This window comes from Petaurus breviceps, unplaced genomic scaffold (assembly GCF_028583685.1).
Source record: "Petaurus breviceps papuanus isolate PSGF00001 unplaced genomic scaffold, PetGlider_PUasm1.0 225, whole genome shotgun sequence".
In the NCBI taxonomy this organism is placed as follows: Eukaryota; Metazoa; Chordata; class Mammalia; order Diprotodontia; family Petauridae; genus Petaurus; species Petaurus breviceps.
In genome coordinates, this window is record NW_027185889.1 from 17,496,923 (window position 1) to 17,516,134 (window position 19,212).

The 19,212-nt window shown below is 38.0% G+C and overlaps 1 protein-coding gene across 4 annotated transcripts in view; it reads left to right on the top strand.

Annotated features, from left to right (window-relative positions):
• The window catches only part of NEDD1 (NEDD1 gamma-tubulin ring complex targeting factor), a 71,472-nt gene that overhangs the window by 16,738 nt on the left and 35,522 nt on the right, over positions 1-19,212 (top strand). For all 4 annotated transcript variants that reach the window (XM_069095202.1, XM_069095201.1, XM_069095199.1 and 1 more), the window contains exons 6-8: positions 16,155-16,384; positions 18,039-18,240; positions 18,685-18,871. In XM_069095202.1, coding sequence (XP_068951303.1) covers positions 16,155-16,384; positions 18,039-18,240; positions 18,685-18,871 — 619 coding nt within the window. The remainder of the gene's footprint in view (positions 1-16,154; positions 16,385-18,038; positions 18,241-18,684; positions 18,872-19,212) is intronic.

The window sequence follows — 19,212 nt, forward strand, 5'->3', positions numbered from 1 at the left end:
TACTGATAATGTATATCAATATGTGGGGGGTTTTGTTCAGTCATTTTTCAGTTGTGTCTGATTCTTTGTGACTCCTTGTGTGGTTTTCCTGGCAAAGATACTGGGGTGGTTTGCCATTTCCTTCTCTAGCTCATTTTACAGATTAGGAACCTGTGGCAAACAGGGTTAAGTGACTTGCCCAGGGTCACACAGCTAGGAAGATGAGTCTTTCTGACTTCAGGCCCAGCACTCTATCCACTGGGAACCTAGATGCCCAAAGATACAGTTATTCTTGTTCGGTTTTGTCTGTTTGAGTATAAGCATATCAGTGCCCTGGGTGTCAGCAGGTGGCATGGCTCTATAAATCCTGTTCCATGATTTCAAGGTTTTATAAAGAAATTCTGTTGTAGTTCAAAAACCATTTGTTATATTTCATGTCCAGGGACAGGGAAAGTCAGGTATTCATGTTTGAGAACATTTTAATACATTTTATTGGTAGATAATAAAGAGTTTTATTTTTCTGTTTGTTTACAGAAGAAAAAGTAGCTTAACAAATAGCAAAGCTTAATTGAGCTAGTATTGGTATATCAAGGGTATTTGTACATAAAGGATGTACAAAAAGATTGTTTCTGTGCTAAATACTTTTTTTTCAGACAATGAGGTTTTGTTTTTTTATTTGCTAGAAAAGTCAAAGCCTTCAAAAAAGAGTTTTCTCCAAGTTCTCTGTTGAAATTTATTTACCTTTTATGATGTATGGTGGTTAAAATTCTTTAAATTATGCTTTGCCTTATTCATAGAACTGTATTAAGATGTCGTGGGGGTTTTTGTTGTTTCTTTTGCATTCACTGCCTTATGTGGACAGTATGGCACGTAATGTGCCCTTAGACCCTACAGCACCATCCTAGTGCTACAGGGGACTCATAGAATCATAAAATGTTAGAAGCAACAGTGATCTTCGAAGTCATCTAGTTAAACCCTCTTATTTTACAGATGAAAAAACTGAAGCTAAGAGAAAATCAGACTGGCCCAAGGTCATGTAATTAGTGGTAGATAAAGGTGGATTTTTAGGCCCCAGGGACTGTGCTTTTTAGTATAGAAGGTTACACACAGAGTAGAATTTTTCCCTGACATAGTGCAGATGGCTGCTGGGCTTGAAGCTGCTGGGAGCCCCTAGAAATTCTAGGCAAAGGGAAGTGTGAACTCTTAAGACACAGGCTATCCAGGTCTAGAGGTGGTAAAAATTGAAAGGGGCAAGGACAGTGGCTTCAGATTGTGCAGAGTCTTAGATTTCTCCTTTCCAGGGAAATACGTTTGAACAATGATCATTCGATTGTGGGTTGCTTGAGATGAGAGCAAGGATTGTCATCCTTTCTCTTTGTATCCTCAGTGCTTAGCCCAATACTTTTTCACATAATAAGGACTTAATAAATGCTTTTCATTTATTCATCAGTGGGCAAGAGGAAGAGAAGGTTTTGATCAGGAGAGTGATGTCACCAGATGTATATATAAAGAAAATAAGCCTGGCAGTGGTATGGTGGAAGAATCAGAGCGAGGGTCCAAGACCTGATGGCATTCATTCATTCTAACAGAGATTTAATTCAATGTTGGCTTGCTGTGGTACTGTGTGCTAGGTACTAAGGATCCAGAGTGAAAAATGAAATAATCCTTGTCCTAAAGAAGCTGAATCATACTAAGGAAGGCACATGGGCAGTGAAATCAGGGGGAACTATTACATTTATATTTACAGGTATGTAAATATAAATTAACTTGAGGACAAAGCCACCACTGGCAATTGGGGAGATGAGGAGAGTCTTCACCTAAGAGGTGGTATCTTCAGTGAAAGGTGGGGAAGCCTGTGCAGAGGTATAATGGCAACTTTTATGAAGTACCTACTCTCTGCCAGGCACTGTGCTAAGTGCTGAGGATACAACCTGAAAAAGAAATAGTCTGTGCTCTGAAGAAGCTTGAAATCTAATGGGGGAAGACCATACCCAAGGGGAAGCTGAAGGATGGGCTGGAGAAGGACTTCTTGGAGGTTTGGGGAGGAGCTCCTTGGCTTAGCCCTCCAGTCAGAGGGCCAGAGGGTGCTGATGAGAGATCTGCACTGAAGCTCTTGAGTCTCCCAAGATGACCAGTTTCCTGGGATTCTGATGGAGAATGCTAAAGGAGTGCAGCCACAGGTGGGAAATGAAAGTATGGGAAAAATTACAAAGCCAGGTTGGCTGGCATGCAGAGTGTGTTATGAGAAGTGATACTCCATAAGTCTGGAGAGGGAGGTGAGGGCCAGGTCGCAAAAGGCCTTGAATACTGAGCTGAAGAGTTTCTGTCATATTCCAAAGGCATTCCAAAGGCTGCTGAAGAATTTTGAGCAGAGAAGTAGCCTGCTTCAATCTGTGTTTCAAGATTGAATTGGCAGCTGTGGGAAGGATGGATTGGAAAAGGGAGAAACTGGAGGTATAGGGGAACATTTAGAAACTTCAAAAATGAGGGCCTAAAACAAGAGGGTTGGAATTGAAAGTGGAGAGAAAGGAGTAGATGGGTGAGAGATCAGGCCAGTGTGATTGACAAGAGTCAGCAGCTTATCCACTGTGGGGAGAATGTCGGTTGTGTATCTGAGATTGTAAATGTACGTGGCTGGAAGAATGGTGATGCTCTCCTGAGAGACAGGGAAGTTTGGAGAAGGACTAGGTGAAGGGTGAAAAGGATGGATTCTGTTTTGAATTTGTTAGTTTGAGTTAGTGATTGGACATCTCTTTGGAGCTGCCTGGTGAATGGTATTTGACTAGGGTTGAGGAGACCGAACAGAGCTAGATGTGTGAGTTTGGGATTCATTTGCCAAAAGGATCCCTGATTGTTGCTGGATTCCCTGAAGGGGAGAGCTTCTAGAGGGGGGAGGGTAAGAGTTCAGGAAGAAAGCTTGGGGAACACAGAACATGCTGCTAATCCAGCAAAGGAGATGGGAAAGAATTGTCCAGCACATATGGGGTGAACAAGGAAAGCAGTGTCTTGGAAGCGGTTGGAAGAAGGAATATCCAGGAGAACTCATTGTGAATATAAAAACAAGCTCAGGAAAAACATGGCAGAGGCCACAAAAGAAGGATAGCTAGCAGGGGATAATCAGAGAGAATTCTCAGAATCCTGGGTCATGGAGTTAACACATAGCATGGCCTGTGGTGAGAACTGAAACCAACCATCGCTGTGTGGGTGGTGGAGGTAAAGTGAAGACAGGAAGTGGGAGACTCTGGGTTATGTCACTGCTTGTGTCAGCAGGTCCGAATGTGAGAGCAGAGGAAGACTGAGCTAGGTACTGACCCCCTTGAGGCATAATGAAGGAGTCCATGCAATAACCATCTCTGATTAAAATGTTCTGGCTATAATATACACATTCTTGAGTATTCGTATTTAGGAAAAATAAAGCTGTTTTCTTTGCTCGATAATGAGATCATTGCATGGTAAAAAAAAACTTTGGGATATCTTAAGAAAACATTTTTAAGAGTTTCATTTCAGGGCAGCTAGGTGGCTCAGTGAATAGAGCACTGGCCCTGGATTCAGGAGGACCTGAGTTCAAATGTGACCTGAGACACTTTAACACTTACTAGCCATGTGACCTTGGGCAAATCACTTAACTTCAATTGCCCTGCCCTCCCCCCTCCAAAAAAAAAGCAAAAAGAAAAGTTTAATCTCGGTATTAGCTTTTAAAATTATATATAATTATTAACATCAGGGCCCCTTGTTTTTTTTAACAACTTAACAAATACTAATAAACAGGAGTATTTCAATATGCAGAAAAGAGGAGAAAGAAGATATGTTATGTACCATTTAAAATATATATATATATATATTTTAAGACAATGCTAATAACCACTGTCCCACTTCTCTCAGCATATGAATTTCCTTGTGCTCTCATCTGTCCATCTGCATATATATGTGTGTGTATGTATATACATATATACATACACACACATATATGCATGCACACACATACACATATATGTTTTGTTTTATAGACTTTTTTCTTTTCTTCCTTTTTTTTAACATCACTAATTCACTCCTCATTCACTCTTCCTGCCACTATTTTTCTCAGCCCCAAGATAAAAACCCTCTCCCAATCCCCATATTAGCCCAGTCTGAAAATATGTCTCATTTGACACCTCTAGTTCAGCACATCCCTGATGAGAAGTGGGGATTGTGATTCATCATCAGCCTTCTGGACTTATGGTTGGTTATTTTGTTGATCAGAGTTCTGAAGTCCTCTATAGTTGTTTTCCTTTATATTATTGTCATTATATAGATGGTTCTTATGGTTCTGCTCACTTTACATTAGTTCATATAGCTCTTCCTCAGTTCCTCAGAATTCAGTCCCCTTCATTATTTATTCACCATGGTAATATTCTCTTGCATTCATATACCATCATTTGTTTGGCCACGCCCCAGGTGGCAAGTGTCCACTTTGTTTCTAGTTTTTTCAACAAAAAGAGCTGCTACAAATATTTTTGTACATGTAGGCCCTTCCTTTACCCCCATCTTGGATCTTTTGGGTATATATGCTTAGCAGTAGAATAACTAGGTCAAAGGGTACTCAAGAGTATGTGACTTCTTGAATATTCCAAAAGACTTTCCAAAATGGTTGGATCACTTCAAAACTCCATTGGCAGTGTACCTATTCTCCCACAGGCAATCCAACAGATGTCATTTTCTTTTTTTATCATCTTTGCCAGTCTGATTGGTGGGAGGTAGAACCTTAGTGATGTTTTAATTTGTTTTTTCTCTTTTTATTAGTGACTAGAAATATTTTTTCATATGACTTTTGATAGCTTGCACATCTTCTTTTGAAAGCTGCCTATTCATTCTTTAAATCTACTGGAGAATGATGTTTGTTCTTATATATTTATATCAATTCTTTATTTATCTTAGATATCAGACCTTTACCAGAGAAATTTGTTGTAGAGGTTTTCTCATTTAGCTGTTTTCTTCTAATTCTAGCTGCCTTGATTTTATTGGTACAAAGGCTTTTCACTTTATGCAGTCAACATTTTCCATGATATATTTTGTGATTATCTGTATCTTGTTTGGTTATTTTCATATAAAGCTAAACTAGGAAATAATATTGGACAACCTCATTCGGAAATTGGGTTATGGTTCCTGCGCTAATTATGTTTTATTAAATGTTATCTCAAAACTTAAAAATAAATATTAACACATTTTTTCATAGTTCTGCTTTTTTGGCATTTATTATTTTCATTGCTTTGATAGATCTGTGATCCCTTTCCAGCAACAAATTGCAGTCCAGTCATGCCCCCTCATCTTGTAAGCTTCTTGTACTTGGCCTCCAGTCAGTCCTCGGTGGGAAGCTGGGGGTGGAGAAGGGTGTGGTCTTCTCATTGTGTGTGCTCCTGACTTGGGGAGAAAATGAAGCCAAGGTTCCTTAGAAGGAAAACATAATCCTGAAATCCCTACTTCTTGCAAAGCAAATCTTGAATGTTTTTCCTTTCTTTTTCTTCCTCTTTGTTCTCTTTCTGTTCCTAAACCTCTTCTGTAAGTTTACAGTGACTGTAAGTTTATTTTAATATGTGTGTGTGTATTAGATACACTCATACGTACACATGTGGATATATGTATAACTTATTCGTATGTATTAAATTTTTTTTTTCTAAATGGCTTTCTTTATAACTTTAGGCTAACTTGCACATTTTATTATACTTCAAATTCAACTATAAGTTGATTAATGAAAAACCTGACTGTGGGCATTTAATAAAATGTTTCTGAAGTACTTGTACAACTTATTCACAAGAGATTTGGAATTGCTCTTAAATGCTCTCTGAAAAACTGTCAGTTTTCAATACTGCCTTATTTCTTTTGACTCTCTACCATTATCATTGGGTTTTCTTAGTATAAAGAATGATCTCAGTAACCATTTGGCTCTTCAAAAGCCATTTAGTGTATAATAATCTATAAGTGGCTTTTGTGTATATGACTCATGTGAGGGGTGTGTATTTAATTGTTATTACCCCTGTGTGCCATTTGCAGTATAATCATGTAAATAGCAGATGTGGACATGAAAAACCTGTACTTACCTAAGCTTTTAATAGATTCAGTGTCTTTCATGTGAGAAATACTGTACTACTATTTCTTCAGTTTTATTATAGATACCAAAACTTTTTTCTTGTACAGAAATGTATTACCTGTTTGTTTAGAGCCTGTCTCATGCTTGCTTAAAGTACATCAAATTGTTCTTTGTCAAAATGAAACAAATTATTAGCTAAATTCCTAATTGGAAATGTTATTACAATTAGCTTTTGAATGCTTGACAACTGATTATTTGGTTTCTGTATCATTGAGGTGTCTTCCTTTTTTATGTTTGTTCATTTGTATATTTATTAGAAAGTGAAGAAAAGGAAAAGACAGTTGTCAAGCATATAAGAGGAGTTTAAATTTAATATCCAGAATAATTTTTAAGTCACTTTTTAATTTATGCTATTCTTGCAAAATGAGGGTTAGCCCAAATTCAGTACTGGTACTTAGGAAATCTGTAAAGACCTAGAGCAGGAACTCTTAACATGGGTCCATGAACTTAGTTTTTTATATACATAGATATCTTTTGATAACTGTATTTCAGCATAATTAATTTCCTTTGTGGTCCTATGTGTTTTATTTTGTGCATTGAAAAAATAAACAAACATTATTCTCTAAAGGGATCTGGTTTCACAGATTATCAGAAGGGTCTGTGACACACAAAAAGTTTAGAACCCTTCACCAAGAGGGAGATTCTACATAGGTTTGGACAAAAATCATACAAAAAGGGGTGGCTAGGTGGTGCATTGAATAGAGCACTGGCTCTGGAGTTAGGAGTACCTGAGTTCAAATCCGGCCTCAGACTCTTAACCCTTACTAGCTGTGTGACCCTGGGCAAGTCACTTAACTCCAATTGTCTTGCCTTTTCCCCTCCAAAAAGCAAAAAAAAAAAAAACATACAAAAAAAAAATAGATGAGCTTACAAATTCAGCACAGTACCAAGGAAGTAGCTGTTTTCCTTACTTCTGTGGATTGTTGGGACTATTTTTGGTGACCAAAGAGGTGAGAAATGTCACCCAGTGGGAGGTTCAGTTACTTGAAAGGCTGAAGTATTTGCCATATATTGTTTGTATGGGCAGGACTTTTTAGCATATGTCCTTAGAGTTTGAAAAAACACCTTTTTTAAGTCGTGTGCCCTTTTGAATGGATTCACCAGTGTCTTTTCCATAATGTCTTTTTATTTTTTTTATTTTTTATTTTAAAGCAATTGAGGTTAAGTAACTTGCTCAAGGTTACACAGCCAGGTGTTTCTGGGTGGGTGCTAAGTGTCTGAGCCCGGATTCGATCCCCAGGTCATCCTGACACTGGAACTGGTGCCCTTACTCGCTGTGCTACCTGGCCACCCCTTCCATAATGTCTTAACTTAGTGATCCTGGGAAAACGAAGTTAACCTTCCCACCCTTTCTGCTTCCAAAGTCTTAGATGTATGACATTTAAAAAGATAGAGACACATGATTTCTAGGTAGATATTTTAGCAATAATGCTAACATTTTAATAAAAGAGGCCAATGTCACTCTCAGGGCTCATGGGTTATATACCGTTCTGAAAAGTTAGCATTCCAGAGGATGGCAATCAGCTCTGATTGACTAACAAGTAATGAGAGAGAATGAATGGAGGCTGGACCTGTTCTAAAGAACTTTGATGATGTCATTTATTTCTAAATTGCCATCCTTGGGCAATCAAAAGAATTTATCCCCATGCAAACCTCTGTAGAACACAATGGGCTCCTTAGATTAAATTCCTTGTAAGACTGGGTGAGGTCTGACCACAATTGAGGAGAAAGGTAATTCAACCTTCTGAGACTGAGTTTTGAAATGAGGACTTTAGAAAAAGGGGGAAATTTAGGTCTCCCCAAATCTTTGGTTATTAATAATCATTTCTCTCACACACCAGCTCCCCTTAAAGTCTTTTTAAAATGTATATTTCATATAAAAAGAACCACAGCATTTCCTTCATATTTTTAGAAAGCTGAATGACTGTTGCCCTTCTAATTTTTAGACATCTGTATACGATCATTGATTTCCTTTTTCTTTACCATGTAACTGTTACAGCCTATTTCCTATCCTCCTCAGTTTATAGATGAGATTATAATGCTGAGAGCTTGTTTCTTTCCCAAGGTCAAAAAAGCCAGAACTCAAGAGATTTCTTTTCCATCTCTTGTGTTTGGCCAAACTACGGGGCTTGTGTGATCTTTGACATAGTTATACACATGAGAAATTTGAAAGATTGTGCTTCAGGGAAGTTTTAGCATTTTTAGGTATATCAGGTTTATTAAAATAATACCAATCAGTTAAAGTAGCTTTTAATCTATTTCTCTTTCCCAAGTAAATTTTAAAATGTTTAGATTTTTTTTCTTAGCATTCACTGAATGTAAAAATTGGCTTCTATAACTACAAAATTTGCTTTATAGGGAGATGACTAGATTTAAACTTTGGTCTTTCAAACTAGAATTTCCTTCCTATTTGTATATACATAATAATTTTCAATTCTGTTTTTTCTCCTAGTGGGCTAATCCTCCAAGCTAATTTATATTGCCCAGAAAGTAGAACTGGGTTTAGTGTTATTTCCCATATATAGATGAGGAAGCATTCCTCTCACCCCCAGATGAGCAGTCATAGGCAGGAAGATCATGCCTTAGATTTATGTCTTCATGGACTCAGCTTCTTCCCTTCTTGGGGGGAGCATGATTTTTTTTTTCCCAGAAGTTAATTGGAAGCTTCTTGTGGCATTATCACCCTTAGTTTGACATGATTTCATTGGTGGAAGTACTGTCTTCATTGATGTATATTATAACCCCTCTTTCATCTTGTGGGATTCCTTACCTGGGGACACCGTTGGACACATTGAAAGCCTTCTTACTCTTAGGTGGACCAGTGCATCCTTCAGGCTTGTCTAACTCTTGTCTCTCTTTCCTCTTACACAACCAGCCCACATCCTTTCCCAGTTATCCCTCTCCTCCATAATGCCTTTTATGCCACATCCTTTATGCAAGACATTGTTGGTAGCATTCTGCAGCCTGCTAACTGTAAGCAGTTTCATCCACCATCTGTCTTTTCCATTATCTTTTGAGTTATTTGTCATGTTAATTATTCAGGACCTACTATTCCTCAATTCACTGCCATATGGTATCACTGGGCTGTTGTCAGTACCCAGCTTTGGGGAAGTGGGGGGAACGGGGGGAATGGGACAGGGGATAGAGGGGACAGGGAACTATGATAAATGCACTCATTTGGGAACTATGATAAAAACACTTATTTCTTAAAAAAAAAAAAGGTTTCATATGTACCCATGAAGAGAAATTCAGCTTCCTTCTATTAAAATATATGCTTAAGGATTGTAAAACACTTGGTTTCATTGCTCTTTTTGGTGTTGATTACTTTTGCTGTAGTTAAAAAGAGTTCTTGAGAAAAATTACTAGTAAGGCATATTCAGCAAGTACATTAACATACTCTATTATTGATTCCATGGACTCTTTAAAAAACCAAGAAACTGAAGTTTGTAAAAATGAGGAAATTAGTTGTTGTTGTTTTTAGTGAAGCTGGCAGTATTATAGAGTAATATCATAGAGACTCAATTTTCTGCTGGAAATAGATCTTCTGAATATATTGAGAAATTTGCTTTCAAGTACCCGAACTGTATTGAGGTATTCTAACTGTATTGATCTTTCTGTAGATCAGGAATATGTCTCTAAAGGAACAAGTCTTGCTGTTTCTGCAAAAACATGTTGACTGACAGGTCCCTTGGATTATGATAATTAGGCACCCAGATTAATGATTAGTCAACCCCTGAGATCCATTTTTTGAAATGAACCTTGGAAATCAAGCATTTGATTATATTTAGCCATTTCCAAAACGGGCTTTAAGTGTAACAATTTTAGTATGATCATTTTAAGTGAGATTAAGATTTTTAGGATCTTGCTACATGTAGAAAAGTCTTTGTAAGTTAAATCTCATTTTCCTTTTTTGAAGGGAAATTTTTGACATTTGAAAGTACAGCTTAGGTGATTATTGGTAGGTATGCTTATACTGTAAAAGACTACTAAATTTGTCTTTTTATAATTCATTGTTTTTTTATTATTATTAATGACACATAAAGTGTTTTAAGATACTTTAGCTATAGTTTACTTCATTCTTCACTTTTTTTTAAAGTTTGTTTCCTAGAAAATTCCCCATTTTGATTTGCTAAAAGATTTCACATCTAGAGTAATGGTCTCCATAAGAATTTTCCTGAAGGCAATATCCATATATATTTAATAACAAAGTACGCATCTGATTGTCCTTGTCTGGAGTTATATGAAATCAATGGATATCCATTTATTTAGTCTTTATATTTTGGTTTGGGGTAGTTTTAAGTGAAATGTCATGATACAGTTAATGGCTTGCTATGCTCAGCATTGTCCTTTCAGCCTTAATTTCTGAGAAGAGACTTTTACATTTCCTCTGTGTCCAGTGTATTGATTTGCCTAAGAGGTAAAAGCAGCATATGGTGATGTGATAGTGCTGCCTGGTGACAAGCTTTTTTTGGCCCTTTTTGAAGAATTTGCTTGCATGGGTTTTCTAGCCGAAATTATTTTGGTTCAATCAGTGAAGTGTTAGGGACTTTAGTGTGCATAGCACAATATTGAGCATTGGCAGAGGGAGACAATAAAGGTAAAAAACATAATCCCTTCCCCAAGAGGGTCTAGTTTGATTGGTGAAATAAAACACCCACCCACCCACACCAGAAACTGAAGAATGTTTGAAAATCATAGGAATATGACATAAACTGAGTCCTTTGAGGAGGAGGAGTTGTAGATGAGAGGAGGGGTCGGTGTTGGTAAGGGTAAATCAGAGAAGACTTTTCAGGCAATATTTAAAAAGAAGGGTTAAGGACATAGTTTGGCCTAAGAAGCTTATTCTTCTACCATTGTCTCTTAGAATCAAAGAATCATAGGGCTTAGAGCTAGAATGGATCATGGGAATTGTCTAGTTCAGGGTTTCTTAACCTTTTGGCACTCTTGTAAATCCTATGGATCCCTTTTGGAATAATAGTTTTAAATGCAGAACAAATTACACAAGATTATAATAGAGATCAGTTAAATATTAGAATTTTTTGATCACATGTATTAAGAAAAATCAAGTTCTTGGTTAAGAACCCTGAACTAGTCCAGTCTTCTCCCTCTGCTTCTTTTTTTTTTTTTTAAAGTTTGAATAAAGTGAGACCCGAGGAGGCTGAATGATTTGCCTAGGGTCACACAGATAGCAAGTACCTGAACAGAGATGTTAATCCCAGGCTTTCTGACCCTGAATCCAATGTTCCCCGACTGTCAGACCAGTTATTTTAAAGATGGGCCTAAATACTTGCTTTGTAGCCCTCTCTTCACCTGAGAGTATGTAGGAACTAGAATGACAAAGAAATGGGGCGGGGAGTTTGGTTGAAGTGAATATCAGTTCATCTCTACTTGAAACCATTGTGACTGGTGGTACTACTTGGGACAAGAGTGAGGGAATTCTTATATAGTTGATAGTCGATATTTGGAGTTGGATTTATAACAGTGAAAGTTTTCTTTAGAGCTTTGTCATTAGACTGCCAATAATGTAATATTTTTTTAACATGTGTGACATATGTCTGGTAAGAGAAATCTGATCCTATTTTGATTGATTTGTTTGTTTTGTCCTCTTTCTTTTCTTGCCTGCCTCCCTTTGGTGTCTACTCTTTAAGCTAATTTAGATTATGTTTATATCTCCAACTAGGAGATGAGGGAAGGCAGAACGTAAAACTGAAATCAGTTAATTCTGGCACCTTTTGAAAACATACCTGGAGAAGCAGTTGAAATATATAGTCCCAGAGGAGTTTCATTCTTGGGGGATGTCAGTCCCAGTGCTAAATCCTGTATTACAGGGTAACCAGAGCTTATCCTCTTTAAGTATATGAAGCTTATCTCATTAGGTAGCATTCCCATTACCAGTCACTAGGTCCATATTATCAAGTGTTTCCATAAACGGATTAGACTCTTTTTTGGGGGAGTTAGAGGGGTACAGTTAGCACTAGAGTGGGATTATATGCAGAAAGTCAAGACTGTTTGGTATAAAGACCAGGCAGGCATAGCTGTAGAAAATTTGAGTCCTTCTGGATGTCTGGTGGGAGTTTTGTTTCACTTGCTAATTCTTTTACTTTTTGAAAGATAGAAGAACCTAGGAGCAAAGTTACTGGTGGATTTAATGCTTATCAATAATGAAGTGGTTGGAGTTGTAGGAGTTGACAGGAACTTTGGGAAACAGGCTATGTTGTCTTAGCATTTGTGTTAGAAAAAAAAGAAGGAACATTCAGCATGGACATGTAGAGCATGTAGTATGTACTTCACGGTCAATAAATGTTCAATGAATGTTGTTGCCTATACTTTAGGATTTAGAAAAGAGATTTCCAAAAGTTTGAAAAATAGTTTGATGGGATCTCATGACTGGAGACTAAAAGAAAAGTACCATGAAAGAGGACTGGGAGACAACAATATGTTGGTAGTATGATCATATATGATTCCAATGAAGAGGAAAAGTTCAAGCTGTAACCTCTGGGACTTGTGCTCTGAGTTATATGGACTCATGTTTTAAAAGGGCAAGTCTTTTTTTCTTTTTGGAGGGCAATTGGGGTTAAGTGACTTGCCCATGGTTACATGTCTAGTTTTTGTGTTAAGTGTCTGGGACCAAATTTGAACTCAGGTCCTCCTTACTCCAGGGCCACTCTATTCACTGCGCCACCTATCCCCTCCTTCCCCCACCCTAAGTCTTAATAGTGTAAGCAAGGTCAGGTAGGCCAAGATGACTGGGATTGGGGAGGGAGGAGTCTTAGTAAGTAGGCTTTAGGAAGGTTGAATCCCACTCTAGGCTAAGTCTTTCATAAATTCCTAGGACAACCAACAGCATTTTCCTTCACCATATTGTAGGGGCCAGCCAGAGGAAGATTTAAAAAAAGGGATAATGGAGCTACAGTTTGATGAGGAGGTGTGAAAATTTCAGTGAACGAAAAGGAAAGCAGAAGCATTGAACTCTTACTTTATTTCTGTTTTCTAAGTGACCATTAGACTGTAAAAGTATAGAGCAAAAATGGTTGAGAACTCAAACCAGAGGCAAGTGAGGAGTTGTTACAGGAGCACCTAATTGGTCTGAACAAACTTGGTTTAGCTGGCCCCGGTGAATTCTGTCCCGGGGTGCTCAAACTTGTGGGTGTGATTGTTGAACCTCAGCTGGCAGTCCGTGAAGAGTTATGAACAGGAACATTGCCATGAAATTTAAAACAGAAATGTTCCCCTTATTGTCAAAAGAAGGAATTAGGTGGAGTCAGATCTATAAACCAGGAAGCTGGCAACATTCGTGGAGGATTATTAAAGCAATGATTTGTTAGCATTGAAAAGGAATTGGGTGATTATACTGAGCTGTCCTCCATTAGGGAGTTGGCATAAATATCATGTATTACTACGAGGTTTTTAGACTCTGTGAGTGTAGGGAGTATATCTCATTTCTCTGTTTCCTTTGATGTTTAACAGTATTTTGCTTTTAATAGATACTAATAAATGGTTAATGAATGAATTAAAATATCCTTGTGATATCCTTGTGGACAAGATAGAGATATATAGGCTAGATCAGGGGTGGGCAACCTGTGACCTTGAGGCCCCATATGACCCTCTAGATCCTCAAGTGGGGCCCTTTGAGTGAAACCAAACTTCAAAGAATAAATCCTTTTATTAAAGATTAAGAGAAGGCTGCAAACTTCTGTGGAGTTTGGATTCAGTCCAAGGGCTGCACTTGAGTACCTACCTAGAGGACCATAGCCTGGAGACTACAGGTTCCCCACCCCCTGAGCCAGAAGCATGTAAAATTAGATACCTTTGATACAATCTGGAGTGATAAATAGAGCTGATGTTTATCTGACACTTAATGTTTGCAAAGCCCATGGCATATAGTATCCTTTTTATTTTTTTTGCATTTTTTGGAGGGGGGAAGGCAGGGCAATTGGGGTTGTTAGTTAGGTTAAGGCTAGTAAGTGTTAAGTGTCTGAGGCCATTTGAACTCAGGTCCTCCCGACTCTAGGGCTGTTGCTCTATTCAGTGCTCCACCTAGCCTCCCCTAGAATCCTTTTTAAGCCTTGCTTAAGCCCTGTGAAGTACTTGGAACAGGTATTAGGATCCCCATTTTTATAGAGGAAGAAACTGAGTCTCAGCAAAGTTAATTGAATTACCCAAGGCCAAAGGTGGATTTTTGACCCAGGTTTCTCCTGACTCTGAGAATGCACCCTTGCCACTAGGCGGCAGTCTGCCGCTAACTATAGGGCGCTGTCCTAGGTCCTAGGTCCTACATCTTGTTCTGTTTCATTAGAGGGAGGACATGTTTATTCTATTTGTGGGTGTTGAGAAGCTGGGAGGACTTGATGACGTGGTGGAAGATGGGATCAGAATCTGAAGGCTTTTTTAGTGGTCCGTATCTAATGAGAGGCTTTAATAGTTTTAATAGTGTTATTAAAATGATGCACTCAAGAGGAAAAAAAAATCCATTGCACAGTGGAAGGACTCATGGCTAGAGAGCAACAGCTCAGTGAAAAAGGCTTTTTTTTTTTTTTAAACTGCAAGTCTCTTGTGAGTGAATAACAGTGATATCATAACATCCACAAAGGCAGATGCCCCGAGGTTGTATCTGAGCTCTGACTACCATCTTGGTTGAGCCACCTTGGGAACTGGCTTCACTTCTTGCTGTTAACTTTTATAAAGGAGCTGGTTAAGCAGGAGCTTGTCCTGCTTGTGTGGATTGTGGGGGCCAGCACAAGGATCTAAAGAGCTTTGTTGTAGAAAAGAGAAGAGACTCAGGCAGGGTGAGGGTTGCAGTCATTGCGTTCACATGTTTGAAAGGTCTGTTATGTGGTAGAGGGAATTGTTTTGTTTGGCCCCAGAAAGCACAGTTAGGACAAGAGGGTTAGAAGTTAGATGTGGACAGACTTTGAGTTCACTGCGTCACAATTAGGGTTAGCTAAAAATGTCATCATGCGTCTTGTCAGATAATGAGATCTCCATTTGTGGTAATATTCAAGCAGAGTCGTGATGATTTTGTTGAATCTCTACTAAAGGACAGGGCTTGTAGCAGAGGGGAGCAATAAATGAGTGGACACTCAGGAGCTGAGCTGGAATGATCATCTGTAACAAAGGAGACTTGGTATCAGTATCCTCATTTTATAGATGAGAACTCTGAGGCTTAATATGGAATGATTTGCCCATGATCATATAGTTCTAGTAAGTGGTAGCAGCAGAATTTGAACCCAAGTCTTTCTGACTCCAAGTGTAGCTCTCCATGTGTGGTTCTCTTGTGCTGCTTTCCTATCTCATTCCACAGTAAAGCATATAGAGCATGCTTTCTGAACTCTAAGGGGAGGAGGATGGTCATTTTACTGACCTGGGGAAAAGGAACTCTTGTGGAAGAGCTCACTACCTTAAAGTTCAAGCTATTGAAAGATGTCATTGTATTTGGGCTTTGAAGAATGGGTAGGAATTTAGCAGGTGAAGAACAAGAGGAAAAGTGTTTCAGCAATGAGGATTCCCAAAAGGCCCTCCAGTGAGAAGGTATAGGGCATAGAGTGCATGGAGGGAAGTAACCTGAGGGAAGTTACAGAGGAAAAGTGGGGCCGTGTAGTGGAGTGCCATGTGTTTGAATGTGATTTGGCAGGTGATGGGGACCCCCAGAAAGGTTATAGTAAGTGATTTCCAAGTGCCTTTCCAACTTCAAAATTCTGTGATTTTATATATTCCCATTATACTTTTTAGTCTCTTTTATATCACTTAGCACCTTCTACTTTGTGTGATTAGTAGTGGAGCATTTCCCTCCTCATTTCTCCCATTAGCTTATAAGCTCCCTGAGGTCAGAGGCTGGGATGTAACCATTAAATATGATATTTTCTGGGAATGCTTGAAAGTTCCTGTTCCAGAAACCAGAATCCTGCCTGTCAGGTACCCACCCCATGGGTATCCAGTACCTGCCTATTAGTTAATCAGTATCTGAGTTGTACATATGTATATTTATCTGTATTCACAAAATGCTGTATATGCTTGCGTTTCCATGGAATGTTTTCTTTTTTGTTTTTAATAGTCTGTTCGTCAATTGAAGTACTCCTTGTTTAAGAAATCTCTCCTGGGCAGTGTGTCTGATAATGGAGTAGTAACTCTCTGGGATGCAAATAGTCAGAGTCCATACCATAACTTTGAATGTAGCCACAAAGCTCCAGCCTCAGGAATATCCTTTTCTCCTGTCAATGACATGCTGCTTGTAACTATAGGCCTGGATAAAAGAATCATTCTCTATGACACTGCAAGTAAGATGTAAGTGCTTCACTATTTTTGTCATTTGGTAATGAGTAAATATTACCCCATATTAATTAGAGTGTGCATTTGTGGCTTGTACAAAATCTAGAGAAAATTTGAGCAGCATTAAAGATGGTAAACAGATGGTTTGAAACAAGATATCTTTTTTCTTTTCTTCTTTTATGAAGGATATTCCAAAAGCTGGAAGATTTTTTTCAGGGATAGTGTTCTTGTTACAATGATGATAACAGTGTTTAAAAAGAAATTTTCTGTGGAATATAATTGCTTATTATTTTAAGCATGCAGAATTAACTATCTTACAAATTGGATGTCCTTCACAGTAGATAACTAAGTATGTAAAATTTAAAACAGGATTTGCTTTGTTTTAATACACTAGGAAAAATTAATTACCAAAAATCTTGGTATTATAGAATTTTCCAGATATTGGTACTTTGCTATTATGTACCATCCTGTCTGAGCTCTAACCTGGCCTGATGCTGGTCTTTTATAAATATAGCTACCAGACTGTTACAGAAAGACTATAGCCCTCAACTATGGGATTTATGTAGTATAAAATGATTTACAAGCAATGGCAGTGAATGAACTAGCTGATACCTCCTGCCCCAGTGTGAAGTTTTTCACTGCTGCTACTTTTATAACTTTCTGAATATTCATTATTATAACCCAACTTACTGTAAGTCCTTGACTACTCAAACTTGATGGGGCTTTATAAATTGTAATGCCCTTTGTTCCCTTGGTTTGTTGCCTCTATATTCATGTTCATGTACATACTATTGATACTTTTTCCTCCTTCCCTCCTGGTCGACTTAGTCTTAGCTATGGGAGTGAGAAATTCACCTTGTGTAGTTGCCTTGGCCCGAGTAGGCCCAAGCACTGTGTTGCTTCTTTGGAGGAATGCTGCTTCTGTTCTCTTCTTAATTGCTTCCAAATCTAAGAGATGAGCAGCTAAGAAGAGCTAAGGAGAAAGTTCTCTCCTTAAGAAAGGGTCCTAGCCGGGCGGCCAGGTAGCACAGTGAGTAAGAGCACCGGCTCCAGTGTTGGGACGACCTGGAGATCGAATCCCAGGCTCAGACACTCAGCACCACACCCAGAAATAACTGGCCGTGTAACCTTGAGCAAGTTACTTAACCCCGATTGCTTAAAAAAAAAAAAAAGAAAGGGTCCTAGCTCCTTTTGCTGTGTATGTAAGGGTAGAGCAGTAGTGAAGTGGGGAGGAGGTACAGGATAGTGCTTAAGAATCTCCAACCCAGGGGCTACAGGATTTGGAAGGGAACAGAGGCCATAGGGGAAGTGTGTGAACAATACATGTCAATTTGGCATGTGGTTTAGGTGCCTTCATTTTTTCTCTCTGCTATTAGTTTAAGATACAAACCCAAGACAGACAAGGGCAGTGACACAAGGAATGTATTTTTTTTGTGTGGAAACAGATAGTATATAAGTTATCAGGAAAATAGGATAAGAAATGTCCTTTGTAAGTATGTATGCCATGTATTGAGGATATTTTAGTCCAGTTCTAAAATACTGCTTTGTTTAAACTACCATATTTGGAGGGTTATATTCTTGTGACATTCTAGCTATCAGGGATATTTAAAGGCTGTGTTATCACACACTTATACATAGACCTATGTTTTTTTTTTTTTCCTTTATGAAGACAAGTAAGAACTTTAGTGGCTGAGGCTCCCCTAACTGCAGTAGACTTCATGCCTGATGGAGCCACATTGGCAATTGGATCTTCCCGTGGGAAAATATATCAATATGACTTAAGGATGTTGAATTCTCCAGTAAAGACTGTCTTTGCTCACAAAACATCTGTGCAGTGTATAACATTTCAGTGCTCTTCTGCCCTTTCTAAGGTGAGAAATTTCCTTTTATCATTTTAGGTTTTGCTAAATAAAATCACAGCAGTAACTGGAAAGATTGAGCTTCATGTTCAGGACTTAAAACATGATTTGAATAATGTTATTGTCTACTAAATTTTAAATGGCAGTCTTGTTTTTTTTAATGTCTGTGTGAAAAACTTTGTCTTTACGATGCCTGTCTTCATTTCTACATTTAATTCTCATATATTCTCTCTTCCTTTTAAAACCTCTATTTTAAAAATAACTAAACTTTTATTTGTAATTTAGAAAAAAAGATGTACAGATGCCACTAAAAATGCTAAAATTGATATAGGAGAGCTCTGACCTCTGTAGCAAAAAAACAAAAACAAAAAAACCCAGGGCATTTGTGACTTGTTACTGCTCAGATTGGAGTAATAGTAATCAAAAATTTTAAATTTATTCCTTGTTATGTTTTAGTCAAGTTTAAATAAAGCCTCTTCAAATAAATCTGCCGTGAACAAAAGAACAGGTAAAGTGAGCAGCACACCAGTCCAAAATCCTGGAATTGTCAGAGAATCAGCTTCTCTATCAGGTACTGCTGTTTTATCTCAGCTCATGACCACAGTTGAAGGGAAAGGATCGGTGGCTGTTCCAGACAAATCAGGTAAACCTATTTGAGTATCTTAATATTTTTAGTACTTTTCATTGGATTTACATAGCCTGAATTTTCCCTGAAACTCTGAACTGTTTTATTTATTTATTTTTTGTTTAAAGCAAATTTAGTTTTCTTTTTATATTTACTTTAAGTAAAAGTTTTAGGGTTCTTTTTTAAAAAAAGATGTTAAAAACGAAAACAGGGTGTATACTAAAGAATATTGGCTACCTACAAACTGACACAGTGATGCTGGTTATAGAAATTCTTGGTGCTCAGGCTACTGCAGCAGCATGTATAGTAGCCTGAACAAAGAGTCTTCACATATATATAAGGTTGAGATAACATGGAGT